At 40.7% G+C, this 13,476-nt stretch overlaps 1 protein-coding gene across 1 annotated transcript in view; it reads left to right on the top strand.

Moving 5' to 3' along the window:
• The window catches only part of UPF2 (UPF2 regulator of nonsense mediated mRNA decay), a 90,310-nt gene extending 77,214 nt beyond the window's left edge, over window positions 1–13,096 (top strand). The window contains exons 20-22 of the mRNA XM_065920980.1: window positions 6,251–6,392; window positions 7,667–7,787; window positions 11,823–13,096. Of these exons, the coding sequence (XP_065777052.1) occupies window positions 6,251–6,392; window positions 7,667–7,787; window positions 11,823–11,832 (273 nt within the window). The 3' untranslated portion in view covers window positions 11,833–13,096. The remainder of the gene's footprint in view (window positions 1–6,250; window positions 6,393–7,666; window positions 7,788–11,822) is intronic.
• The last annotated feature ends 380 nt before the right edge of the window (window positions 13,097–13,476 follow it).

Here is a 13,476-nt window from a genome sequence, read left to right as displayed (position 1 = left end):
GTTCCCACGTTCATTTAAATTGTCATTTAACAGCTACTTATTGTTGACTTGTTATGTACCAGGCACTGTTCCACGTGCAGAAATACAGCAGTAATAAGTCCCTCATCTCTTCGGAGCTTTCGTTCTAGTATTGAGAGGCAGACAAGAAATAATGTCAGGTTAAGGACAGTGCTCTGTTGGAAGATAAAGCAAGTTAAGAGGATAGGAAACTGAGGTGGGGAGGAGGTGATCAGAGGGAGACTGCTGTTGTAGAGGGTGACCAAGGAAGGCCCGGAATATCCTCTGTGAGGGGAGGGACATTCTGTTCCTTCCCTTCCAGAACAGGCTCAAGGAGATGGTGCCTACCTTCATCTTTTATCTCTGCTTTGTCAGGTAATTTCTTGCTACTCAAAAGATCAGAGTTGTAGAGCATACCATCATTTTGCTGTAGTGCAAATAAGTCTTGAGATGTGAAAGCTGAGTACCAGTTAGAATCACAGAATGGAGGGCTGGGAACAGGCTTTCCATCGTGACTCACATTTAAATAGTTAACTGATTTTGCTTCTGAGCACTGCTGGATCTTTGTCAGATTTTCTTCATAATTCCTTTCCAGTCAACAGGACTTTCCTCCATCCTAGACTTTAGGGTTACCAAGGTTTTATGAAAACTCCCTACTTTCTCACCTTCAGGCCATAGTTGAGCCCTGACATTTCCCCTCTCCCTCATCTTCCACCCAGTCCCTCGAAAAAAAAGGGCTTCTTTTTGATCAAGACCCTAGACTTGGTGCTGGAGTCTTTGTAAAAGTACTCTTTTTAGCACTTGGAACTGCTGGTTACCATGACTAGCAGGATTCTCAAAGTCTAGAGTTTCTGCTTTTCTTTTTAGGGATAATTTAGTTCTCTGAGTAGACTTTTCCTGGTTTTTTTTTTTGTTTTTTTTTTTAATAATTGTCAAGGGCAGTACATGGCAACTTCATTTCCGTAGGCTGAACTATCACATGAGAATTGGTTCCCATTCCTATATAGCTCCTGAACTTTCTGTGCTACATTGACGCATTTACTAAGCCTTGCTTTTTCTTATTTAAAAGGAGCTTTAGTAATATCTTTCTGTGAAGATCAACTTCTTGTTGTTGAGTCACCCAGTCATGTCCGACTCTTTGTGACCACATGGACTGCAGCACACCAGGCCTCCATGTCCCTCACCATCTCCTGGAGTTTGCCCAAGTTCATGTTTATTAATCGGTAATGGCATCCAGCTATCTCATCCTCTGATGCTCTCTTCTGCTCTCCGTCTTTCCCAGCATTAGGGGCTTTTCCAGTGAGTCATCTGTTCACATCAGATGACCAAAGTACTGGAGCTTCAGCTTCAGCATCAGTCCTTCCAGTGAGAATATTCAGGGTTGATCTCTCATAAGATTGACTGATTTGATCTTCTTGCTGTTCAAGGGACTTTCAGGAGTCTTCTCCAGCACTGCAGCTTGAAGGTATCAATTCTTTGACTTTCTGCCTTCTTCACAGTCCAGCTGCCTCAACCATACGTGACCACTGAGACAATGAGGTAGCTGGATTCCATCACTGATGTAATGAATATGAACTTGGGCAAACTCCAGGAGATGGTGAGGGACTTGGAGGCCTGGTGTGCTGCAGTCCATGTGGTCACAAAGAGTCGGACATGACTGGGTGACTCAACAACAAGAAGTTGATCTTCACAGAAAGATATTACTAAAGCTCCTTTTAAATAAGAAAAATCAAGGCTCAGTAAATGTGTCAATGTAGCAAAGAAAGTTCAGGAGCTGTGCTTTTCAACACACTGTCTAGGTTTGTCATGGTTTTCCTGCCAAGAAGCAGTTGTCTTCTCATTTCATGGCTGCAGTTACTATCCGCAGTGATTTTGGAGACCAAGAAAAGGAAATCTGTCACTACTTCCACCTTTTCCCCTTCTGTTTGCCATGTGGTAATGGGGCCAGATGTCATGATCTTAGTTTAATATTTACTCTTAAGCTGGCTCTTCCACTCTCATCAAGAGGCTCTTTAGTTCCTCTTTGCTTTCTTCCGTTAGAGTGGTATCATCCACATATCTGAGGTTGTTGATTTTTCTCCTGCCTATCTTAATTCCAGCTTGTAATTCATCCAGCCCGCCATATCTCCTGATGTGCTCAGTGTTTGGTTAAACAAACAGGGTGACAGCAGACAGCCCTGTCGTACTCCTTTCTCGATCTTGTATGGATCAGTTGTCCCATACAGGATTCTCGCTGTTGCTTCTTAACCGCATGCAGGTTTCTCAAGAGACAGGTAAAATGGTCTGATATTCCCATCTAAGAGCTTTCCACAGTTTGTCATAATCCACACAGTCAAAGACTTTAGCGTTGTTGATGAAACAGGTGTTTTTCTGAAATTCCCTTGCTTTCTCTATATAATCCAGCAAATATTGGTGATTTGATCTCTTATTCCTCATCCTTGTCTAACCCCAGCTTGGACATCTGGAAGTTCTTCATTTGCATAATGCTGAAGCCTAGCATGTAAAATTTTAAGCATGAATTTACTCGCATGGGAGATGAATGCAATTGTCTGATGGTTAGCACATTGTTTGATACTACCCTTCTTGGGGATTGGGATAAGTATTAATCTTTTCCAGTCCTGTGGCCACTGCTGGGTCTTCCAGATTTGCTGACGTAGTGAATGTAAAACCTTGATGGCATCATCTTTTAGAGATTTGAATAGTTCTGCTAGAATTTCATTGCCTCCACTGGCTTTATTAACAGTAGTGCTTCTTAAGGCCCACTTGACTTTCCACTCCAGAATGTCTGGCTCTGGGTGACTAACCACAACATCATAGTAATATTATTAGTTCATTAAGATCTTTTTTATACAGCTCTTCCATGTATTGTTTCCATCTCTTCTTGATCTCTTCAGCATCTACTAGGTCTGTACCGTGTTTATCCTTTATTGTGCCCATCTTTGGGCAGAATGCTCCCTTGATGTTTCCAGTTTTTCTGAAGAGATATCTACATGTTTCCCCTTTGGTTGTATTCTTCTGTTATTACACATTGTTCATTGAAGAAGACCTTCTTATCTCTTCTAGCTATTTTTTGGAACTCTTACATACACCTTTCCCTCTCTCTCTTGCTTTTCTTTTCTTTGTTTTTCCGTTATTTGTAAAACCTCCTCAGGTAACCACTTTGCCTTCTTGCTTTTCTTTTTGTTTGGGGTGGTTTTGTTTGCTACCTCCTGTACAATATTACAACCTCTGTCCATAGTTCTTCAGGCACACTGTTAACTAGATCTAGTCCCTTGAATCTATTCATTACCTCTACTATGAATTCATACAGGATTTGACTTCAGTTATACTTGGCTGGCCTATTGTTTTTCCCAATTTTCTTTAGTTTAAGCCTGAGTTTTGCTCTGAGAAGCTGATGATCTGGGCCAAACTCAGCTCCAGGTCTTGTTATTGCTGATTGTATACAGCTTCTCCATCTTCAGCTGCAAAGAATGTAATCAGTTTGATTTTGCTATTGACCATTTGATGATGTCCATGTGTAAAGTCGTCTCTTGCGTTGTTGAAAAAGGGTATTTGCTGTGACTAGTGCATTCTCTTGGCAGAATTCAGTTAAGCTTTGCCTTGCTTCGTTTTGTTCTCCAAGGCCCAAAATTGCCTATTACTCCAAGTATGTCTTGATTTCCTACTTTTGCATTCCAATCCCCAATGATGAATAGAACACCTTTTTTAGGCATTAGTTCTAGGTGGTCTTCTAGATCTTCATAGAACTGACCAACTTCAGCTTCTTCAGCATCAGTGGTAGAGGCATAGACTTGGATTACTGTGATGTTAAATGGCTTGCCTTGGAAATGAACAAAGGTTATTGTCATTTTGAGGTTGCACCCAAGTACTGTATTTCGGACTCTTATTGATTACGAGGGCTACTCCGTTTCCTCTATGGGATTCTTGCCCACAGTAGTAGATACAATGGTCATCTGAATTAAATTAGTCCATTCTCATCCGTTTTAGTTCGCTGATTCCTAGGATGTCTATGTTTATTCTTACCATCTCCTCAGCCACATCCCGTTTTCCTCGATTCATGGACCTAACATTCCAGGTTCCTATAGAGTACTGTTCTTTGCAGCATCACCAGACACATCCACAACTGAGTATAGTATCTGCTTTGGCCCAGCTGCTTCATTCATTCTGGGGCTATTGGTATTTCCTCTGCTCTTCCCCAGTAGCATATTGGACACCTTCAGACCTGGGGGACTTACCTTTTCGTGTCATATCTTTTTGTCCTTTTATACAGTTCATGAGGTTCTCACGACAGGTGTACTTGGGTGGTATAATCAGGTATAATCTGGGTATAACTAGGTATACCCAGGTGGTATAATCAGGTTTGTCGATCCCTCCTCCAGTGGATCACGTTTTGTCAGAACTCTCTGCGATGACCCGTCCATCTTGGGTGACCCTGCATGGCATGGCTCAAAGCTTTATTGAGTTATGCAAGCCCCTTCACCACAACAAGGCAGTGATCCATGAAGGGGGGCGATCAACTTATACAACAATAAATAATCAATTTTCTTCATTCATCCCTCTGTTTTCTGAGGCACATATGGAAAATTCACGATACCTGTGTCAGTTTGCACACCCTTTTGATCTTTTCAGAATGTGTAGGCATAAAATTAAAACCTACCTTCAGAAACTTTTGAGCTTTGAAAAGTAAATTCATTTCAATAGTCCTGAATTCTAAATTCTATGGGTCAAAGTAAGACTATGTGTCTGTATTTTAACAGAAATATTTTTGGTTCAAAGTAGATAGATTATATACTGTGTAACCCATGTAACTTCAGAATGAGGAGTGAAGTCCTTCTTAGTGAAATTTTGTTTAAGGAAACATTTTTATTGAACTTTATTTTTAAAATGTTAGCAAACATGAAATGAGAGCTCAGAGTACTTGGTTATTAAGTTTCAACTCATAAACAGTATTTGGAATTTTGGAATATGTTCAACTTTAGGAACATTATTTGAAGAAACATCACTGTTATTTTGTGGTTTGAAGAAGAAAGTATATTTTGTTCTGATTTTTATTTCTTTATTTGACTTTTGGGTGTTGGTTCTTCTGGTGCAACGGTTTTTCTAGAAATGTTAAATGCGTAGCCTTATAGGAATCTTTAGTTCTTAAGTGAAAGATCTCTTTGTGGACCAAATTTGTGCCCAGAAATAACTTTCTTCTGTAGTCAGTAGGAAAAGAAAAATTTGTACCAGTGAAGTAAGTAGTTGAAAAGAAAGGAAAATACTGTTGATAATTTCTTTCTAGATTCACATGTCTGTGAATTAGAATAATGAATTGAAAGAAAATGTCTTATTAAAGCAAAAGTTAAAAAAAAAAAATGTAATAGAGCCATTATGTAATGTTTTAAAGAATTTTTGTTTCAAACAAATGCAAAAAATATTTATTTTGGTTTAATAGTTGTTAACAATCCTGAACCAGGAACATCCTGCTAAAAACAAAACATTCCATAGATAAGAATTATTCTCCCATAACTAATTGTTCAGTTGCTAAACTCTTTCTCTTTTCCAGCATCACAGCTATCTTTAGAATATGAAGACTTGGTAATCGTAAAGGTGGACTAGATTTGTTCTGTATAGTCAAGAGGGAAGAATTAATTCCAGGGGGTAGAAATGAAAAGGGTGCAGATTACAGCTTGCTGTGTAAAACCCTTTCTGACAGTTAGCCATGTGTAACAGGGTCTGCACAGTGGACAGTGATCCCCTGATGCTTAGATGTGTTGCTTCCGGACAGCGTGCAGGAAAGAGGAGTGTCTGCTTTTCATGGACGTTGAACCTGATGGCCTTCCACTTCTTATCCAACCCTCATGGGTTTCTCTCTTAAGTAGAGTAACACTATTGTCTGTTTATGTTTTGAGATGATATTGTCTTTTTTGACTTATTAGGAAAGGAAAAATTAATTTTCTAACCTCATTTAGTTCTACTTACTTATTTGGGTTTCCCAGGTGGCTCAGTGGTAAAGAATCTGCCTGCCTGTGCAGGAGACATAAGAGACTTTGGTTCAGTCCCTATGTTGGGAAAGATCCCCTGGAGTAGGAAATGACAACCCACTCTAGTATTCTTGCCTGGGAAATCCCATGGACAGAGGAGTCTGGCAGGCTGCAGTCCAAGGGGTCCAAGTTGGGAGTGACTGAGAACGAATGCATGCACTGATTTATTTGAAATCTTTGTTTCTTGATTTTCTGAAGCCATTTGTGGTTTCTTTACTTTTTTTTCTCAGTTTAAGATCCTTAATGTACCCATGTCTTCCCAACTTGCTGCAAATCATTGGAACCAGCAACAAGCAGAACAAGAAGAGAGGATGAGAATGAAAAAGCTCACACTAGATATCAATGAACGGCAAGAACAAGAAGATTATCAAGGTATTAAATCATTTCCAGGACAGAAGTGGAAAATTGTGATGCCTTTTGGATTTTTAAAATATAGAACGTCAAAGCTGTTATTCTCCTTTTCATGTCATGTTTGTTTATATTTAGCCTGAGAAGTTGATTGTTTTTTGTATTCCTTTCTGTCTTTATTTTTCTTTCACTTATTTATAAAATAACACTAATGTAATTTTTATCATACTTGCTTCCCTTATAATTCAGTTAGATTCTGTACTATAAGAGCTGGTTTGCAGGTGAGGTAGTACCAAGTTTTAATTGCCTTCTGTTGTCAGTCAACTGTGAGCAAATTATTATTCAGCAAATATCCTCTCTTGTCTGTTTGGGAATCCTGGTCTTGAGGACCCTCTTCCTCCCAGATTTGAGGTCATCAAGTTAGGATTCCAGTTTTAATGCAGACATACTCAGCACACTTGGATTAGCTAAACTTTACATATGGAGTCCAGACACCTTAAAAGGCCCTCAGAGCCATAACATGGCTTTTATATAGTGTTGTACTCACAGACTGCTTTTTGTGCAAGAGATTGTTGTGTAAATAAATATTTGGTTTTCTATCTTTAAATCCCACTTTTAGAATCTTCTCTTTCAGTTGATGCCAATTTAAAAAAAAATAAATGTGTTTATTTATTTATTTGGTCCTGACTAAAGGCATGCAGGATCTTAGTTCCCTGACTGGGTATCGAACCCATGTCCCCTGCAGTGGAAGCATGGAGTCCTAGCCACTGAACTGCCAGGGACTTGCCAATACTCAGTGTTCTTAATAATAAATAATGGTAGCTAACACTCAGTAGAGGTGCTTATTATGGCCAGGTGCTTATGTACTTGATCATAGCTTTTAACCCTCACAATAATTCCATGAGATAAATGAAACTTTATATTTAGGGAAACTGAGCCAAAAGCCCCATAGCTAGTATGTGGCAGAGCTGGGATCTAATCTAATGTTGTTCAGCTCTGAACACCATACTCCCAGCTGTTGTACTCTACTGCTTCTGACACTGTTTCACTGCCTCACAAGACACACAGTTGTGGCCCCATTGACTGTAAGGGAACGTGATGTTATATGGTGCACAAGAGCATGTCTCCTCTCTTGATTGCTTTTCCAGTACTTCTCAATGATTTTAGCCCATATAATGGTGATTTTTCTTTAGTTAGCTACCTGACACAACTAATAAATTTAATCTCCCTTTATTTGCTTATTGGGAGAAGTACATTTACCAATGTTAACGCCTTTTCTGTTTTGCTCCTAACTACAGAGATGCTGCAGTCTCTTGCCCAACGCCCAGCTCCAGCAAACACCAATCGGGAGCGGCGGCCTCGTTACCAACACCCAAAGGGAGCGCCTAATGCGGATCTAATCTTTAAGACTGGTGGGAGGTATGACGATCTCGCTTGTTTCTGCCTTAGCTAGTTCTTTTTCATGGTGTCTGTGTGAGGAAGTTAGATAGTTCTGGATTATACCTAATGATAAAGGCCCAAGGATTATTAGCACAATAGAAAAGTCTTTGAGTTGTAGATATTTGAGGGGGAAAAAAAAAAACCTGTTTATAAAATAGTTACCTTTTTTTTGTTTTTATAAAATCTTGATTTTAGTCATACCAGTATTGGTTTTCATTTTCTTTGACTTTTTTGGATTGTTAAAGATTTTCTCTTTTGCATTTATAGAGAGGACTAGTTATCGATTAATTGGAGAGAAGTCACAGGCTTTTTTGTTAGAATTTCTTAAGCCAGTGTTAAGTAATCATAATGTTTATAAAAACTCAAAACCTGTTGCTAGACTTTGAAGCATGCAGATTGAGTTTGTTTTTAGGTATTTTTTGTTTGTTTTTAAATTGTAAAATATCCTGCTGGGATGCGTGCCAGTTCTTCTTAAACTTGAGTTGCCTGATGTGAAATAACTAAAACTGTAAGGTATTTCACATAGAAGATATTCCCGAATAAGACCTCACTCATCTTGTTTTTAAGAAACAGAATTGTTGAAAGTTTTGCCAGGATCTGATCTGAAGACCCTTCCCCATCAATTTCATTCTTTCTCTTGTGTTTGGCTTATTATCAAAAGTGACATAGGCTTCGCTGCTCTTACAGGTCTGCCTCGGGGTATTAGTGTTCAGACTGAGGCTATCAGAGCCCTCAAATATCAACGTGTTGTTGGGAATAGGCGAGCAGGTGTAGGAGAGAGGTGCTGGGGTTGCAGAAATGGTCCATCCCTGGAGTAGTAGCACTGCAGAAAATGCAGATGTTCAGCCTGTGTCTTTACTCAGTAAGAATATTTGTGTTCCTGATAACATTTTACTTTGAACTGTATGCTCAGGCCCTGATAGCTCAGTTGGTAAAGAATCCACCTGCAATGCAGGAGACCCCGGTTCAATTCCTGGGTCAGGAAGATCCACTGGAGAAGGGATAGGCTACCCACTCCAGTATTCTCTGGCTTCCCTTGTGGCTCAGCTGCTAAAAAATCTGCCTGCAGTGTGGGAGACCTGGATTCAATCCCTGGGTTGAGAAGATCCCCTGGAGAAGGGAAAGGCTACCCACTCCAGTATTCTGGCCTGGAGAATTCCATGGGCTGAATAGTCCATGGTGTTGTGGAGTGGGACATGACTGAGTGACTGTCACTTCACATATGCTCAGACAACTCTAACCAAATTTCAGTTGAGGAAATTGGTTTGTCAAACTGAGTTCTCACATCCTTCAGGGTTACTCATGGCTTGTGGGATAAAGTCCCAGCTCCTCACTTGATAACATGACCCTGGATGATAGGGTGCACTCTATTTACTGGCTTTCTCTCCTGTTCTTTGCCCTCCTCCCCACCCAGCTGGCCTCTCAGTTCTCCTAGTTACGCTGTCCTTTGCCTCTCTCTGTTTGGAACCCTCTTGGGCCCTTCCTCTGGATAACTCTTGCTCCTCCTGTCTGGTCTCACCTTGATACTCAGGAGTCTCACCTTGGTGCCCTGAGTCACGGTGCTTCCCCAAACCTTACAGTGCTTCATCACCTGCCAGCCTGTCTCCATCCCCCAGAAAATCGAGGACCCAGGAAGCCCTGTCTTGCTTTCCGTTTTGTCTCCTCCACAGCTTTTGGTGCTTAGCATGTAGTAGATCCCCAGTAATGTTTGTTGAATGGACAGAGAAACTTAAAAAAAAAAATCTGTTTAATCATTTAATAAACTTTCTTCCTATGTTATGCTTCCGAGCACCCTCATTCCCTTTTGTTTTCCTGATTTTGTGAGACTCCAGTTCTTGAGCTACTTCCTTTACCTATTTTAAATCTCTTCCTAAAATACTGATTTGAAAGATAAAATAAAATCCTAACTTCTGCAGTGCTCTTTGAAATGACCCTCTGTAAGGTCTCATGGTTTTGTGGTATTTTTAAAGCCAGAGCTCTCAAAATGCAGTTATGGATGAATATTGGGGAGGAATACACAAATGTGTAAAAGTGAGTCTCTGAGCCTTTCAAGTACCATGTGTTTTTTAAACTTAAATTTAAGTGAAGAAGTGTAGTCCTGTGGAAGAACATTAGCTGATGGGGTGGTGTCTTTTGGTGGTTTGGCTCCTCTTTATTTTCTTCTATTTTTAACGCTGGACAAGATTCATTGGGAAGCTGTTTATCTAGAGTCATGGTCCTCGGCTCTCTGGGTGCTGAATTCCTATAAGAGAAGGCAGAAGAAATTCTGTGAGGTCTGAAGAACTGTTTTCAGTTGACTCCTAACTTAGCTAGTACTCTTTAAAAAGTTATTAATATTGTTTGCATTGTATGGCAGATGAAGGGAAATTTACTAGAAACCTGGTTATTAAAGCGGTTTTAAGTTTTTCTTGTCTCTAGATTTTGATAAGGCTCTCAGACATTAATTGTAATGATTTTTATATTTTCTAATCAGGATTGAAATAGGGCTGTAAGTTAAAATTTCAGCCCTTCTCCCTGGGTGTTTATGTCCTAACAAAGTATAAGCGTTTTGCTTATAATGAATTAAAATGGCAGTAGCACTCTAAGTAATACAGTTACCCAGGTGTTTTGTAAGGCAGGACAGGGTTGCTTTCCACTCTGCTAGTGTTGAAAAAACTGTGAAACTCAACATCATGGGAAAGATTGAGGGCAGGAGGAAAAGGGGGCACCAGAAGATGAGATGGTTGGATGGCATCACTAACTCAGCGGACATGAGTTTGAGCAAACTCTGGGAGATAGTGAAGGACAGGGAAGCCTGGTGTGCTGCAGTTCATGGGGTTGCAGAGAGTTGGACATGACTTAGCAACTGAACAACAATAGCATCTTTGGCAAATGTCAGTACTAATACAGTTTACACTCTATAAATTCGTGTGGATTATACTGTTGCTCCTCAAACTTTAAAATACACATTTTAACCATCTTGACTCTCATTAAACTGCTGGTTCTGATTAGTTTCTAACAAGCTGTCAGGTGATGTCAAAGTTGCTGGAGTGTGGACCACTCTCAGAGTAGTGAGAGATTATATGGCAAGTGTGTCTCACTTATCAAAGACTGTGAACACTTTTCCTTTATTCACTGCATTTGTCTAAAATATTCTGTTTTAGACCATTGCTTTGTCTTGACATCAGAGAGAGACTGTTTCTTTCTCTCAGGGAATACTCGTGTTACTGACCATTTCCCTTTCTGTTCAGTTCTGTACAATTTGCAAATGTATCCAGCTGAAGATAGACTTTTCCATATCTGCATTTTAGTCTCTGGAAGTTTCTTGCTAATGCAGCTGGCCTTGTGTAGGCAACCTATGTTAATTTGCTAGAGCTGCCAAAAGACAGCATTGTATACAGTGTGATTCACACAACAGAACTCCCGTCTCACACTCTGGAGGCTGGAATCCAAAGTCAAGGCAGGGTTGGTTCTTTCTGAGGGCTGAGAGGGACAGTCTGCTCCCAGCTCCCTACTGGCTCCTGGCGGTTTGCCAGCAACCCTGGCACTCCTGGCTTCCACTTCACGTGGGGCTCTCCTCAGGTGTGTGTCTGTCCAGATGTCCTCCTACTGTGAGAACACAGTCATACTGGATTAGGGGCTCATCCGATTCCAGCCTGGCCTTCTCTTAACTAATTACATCTGCAGTGACCCTTTCTCCAAATAAGGTTGCATTCTGAGGTTCAAGAGGTTAGACTTCAGCACATAAATTTGGGGGTTACGCAGTTCAGCTGACACAAACCATGAGTTTTCAGCATCTTAGAAAGTAGTTACAGGAAAGCTGATGGGCCCACCCTTGGCATCACTGTCAGAATTGCCCTATTTAGTGCCCCTCTGCCCCCTCTTGTTTCTTCAGTAGGAATCTGTGCTCTCTTTAAAAAGCACTGACTTCTCTGCAGTCAGTGAACAGGGGCTGGTGGTGCTCAGGGGGCATTTTCTTGCTGGAGGGGCATCCTCAGTCCTGGTTCTTTAACATTGCCCTGTTTGTGCCTCTAGGAGACGTTGATCCAGCAGCACGTGTCATTTCATTAGGTCCTGTATCTGATGTTGTGGATAGTGGAGTCCTCCAGCAATTGAATGAGAGCAGTGGACACATCTCAGCATGTCGGTCTAGAGAGTTGCGAATCTAAACCTGGGACAGGCTGGGGCCATGAGGCAGAAACAGCAGCCTCTGCCAACACCGGAACAAGCCGACGCTTCCAGACAAGGCGGAAAAGGCCTTTTGTAATGGAAATCACGTGAGGGTTCATCTTCTCTTGAGAATGGCAGTCAAGAAATGAGGTGGTTGACTTGACTCCTGAGCAGTTACACCAGGAAGAGCGTCAGTGAGATGACTGAGCCGGAGAAGAGACGGTTGTAATGGTAATGGTATGGGGGAAATGAACTTGAGTTTAAACTTGATTTGAGTTTCAGTGTCTCTGAATTGAACATCCCATGTTGAAAGAAGATACATTTGGGGGCTCCAGAACTACAGTAGAAAAGTATAGAGCAAGCAGTAAAATCTTCTAGTGAAAACTTACATGCAGGACAGCAAAATGATGAAAGATATCCAGGTACCAGATAATCCACCAGGAAGGCTTTTGTTTAGGAATCTCTTTCATGAGGAACAAGGGATGGGGGAGAAAAATCAGTTTTATCCACCAGAGTCAGTAATACAACATTGCCTGTTAGGGTAAAGGGAAAATGTGAAGATGATTAATACACACAGCATGAACCCAGATGGCTTAGCGGGGTCTGACACCAGCCTCAGAACAGGGATAGTCGAGCCCATTGTAAGTATCATTGAAAACAAACAGCGTGCCAGGCAGACACCACAGAAGATGGACGAAGGACAGCGAGAAGGGGATCCGGAGATTTTGTTGACCTTCATGGGTTTACAGCCTCTGTCTCTAAACAAAGTATGGAAACAGTAGAGCTTTTATTTTGCTTTTGTTTTTGTTTTGTTTTCCCCCCACTACATAGAAATGAGAGTTCTTAGTCTGTTTCTGGCCAATCTGTTAATTTATTAGGATAGTTGTCTTTCGTTTGCTTTCCAGTAGGCATAGTGAATTTAGTTGAAGAGCAAGCACATCTGTAAGCTACAACTTGATTACATCTTTTTTTCTAGCTGTTTTGCATTTTTTCTTTTACCATGTTTTAGTTTCTGCATGTAGAATTAAATAAGAAACAAAACTGTAAAGTTGTAACATTTCACATGGAAATGCTGCCCGATCTTCACCAGCTTCAGAAATCTGACCTTTGCCGATGCTGCAATAAAGTGTTGTAATTTAGATTTGGTGTGGTTGTGTTTTATTTGGTTTGGGTGTTGGAAACCTATTAAATGGGTAAATCAGTATCTTCCATGGATATCTTTGTTCTTTATAGTCTTAGAGACGATTTTGTTTGCATTTCACTTGTATCGTTGCTCTCATTTTAGCATCTGTTATTTGCATTGTTTTCTTGGGTGCCTGAGTCAGCTTACCTTGGGGTCAGTACAGAAAGTAGCCTGTGGAATCCAATCGAATAAATATGTTTAGAAGAGGCTTGAACCAGCTACAATGGAAAATGCTAGCAGAGCACCATCTAGTCTGGGTGGTGGTTATGTTCTTACCTGAGGGTGGGCAGCAGGGTTGATAAATGCTGCCGTAAGGCAGGCAGCTCAGAAGGGAAT

Source organism: Muntiacus reevesi, chromosome 2 (genome assembly GCF_963930625.1).
Source record: "Muntiacus reevesi chromosome 2, mMunRee1.1, whole genome shotgun sequence".
Classification (NCBI taxonomy): Eukaryota; Metazoa; Chordata; class Mammalia; order Artiodactyla; family Cervidae; genus Muntiacus; species Muntiacus reevesi.
This window is presented reverse-complemented; position numbering and strand designations above follow the sequence as displayed.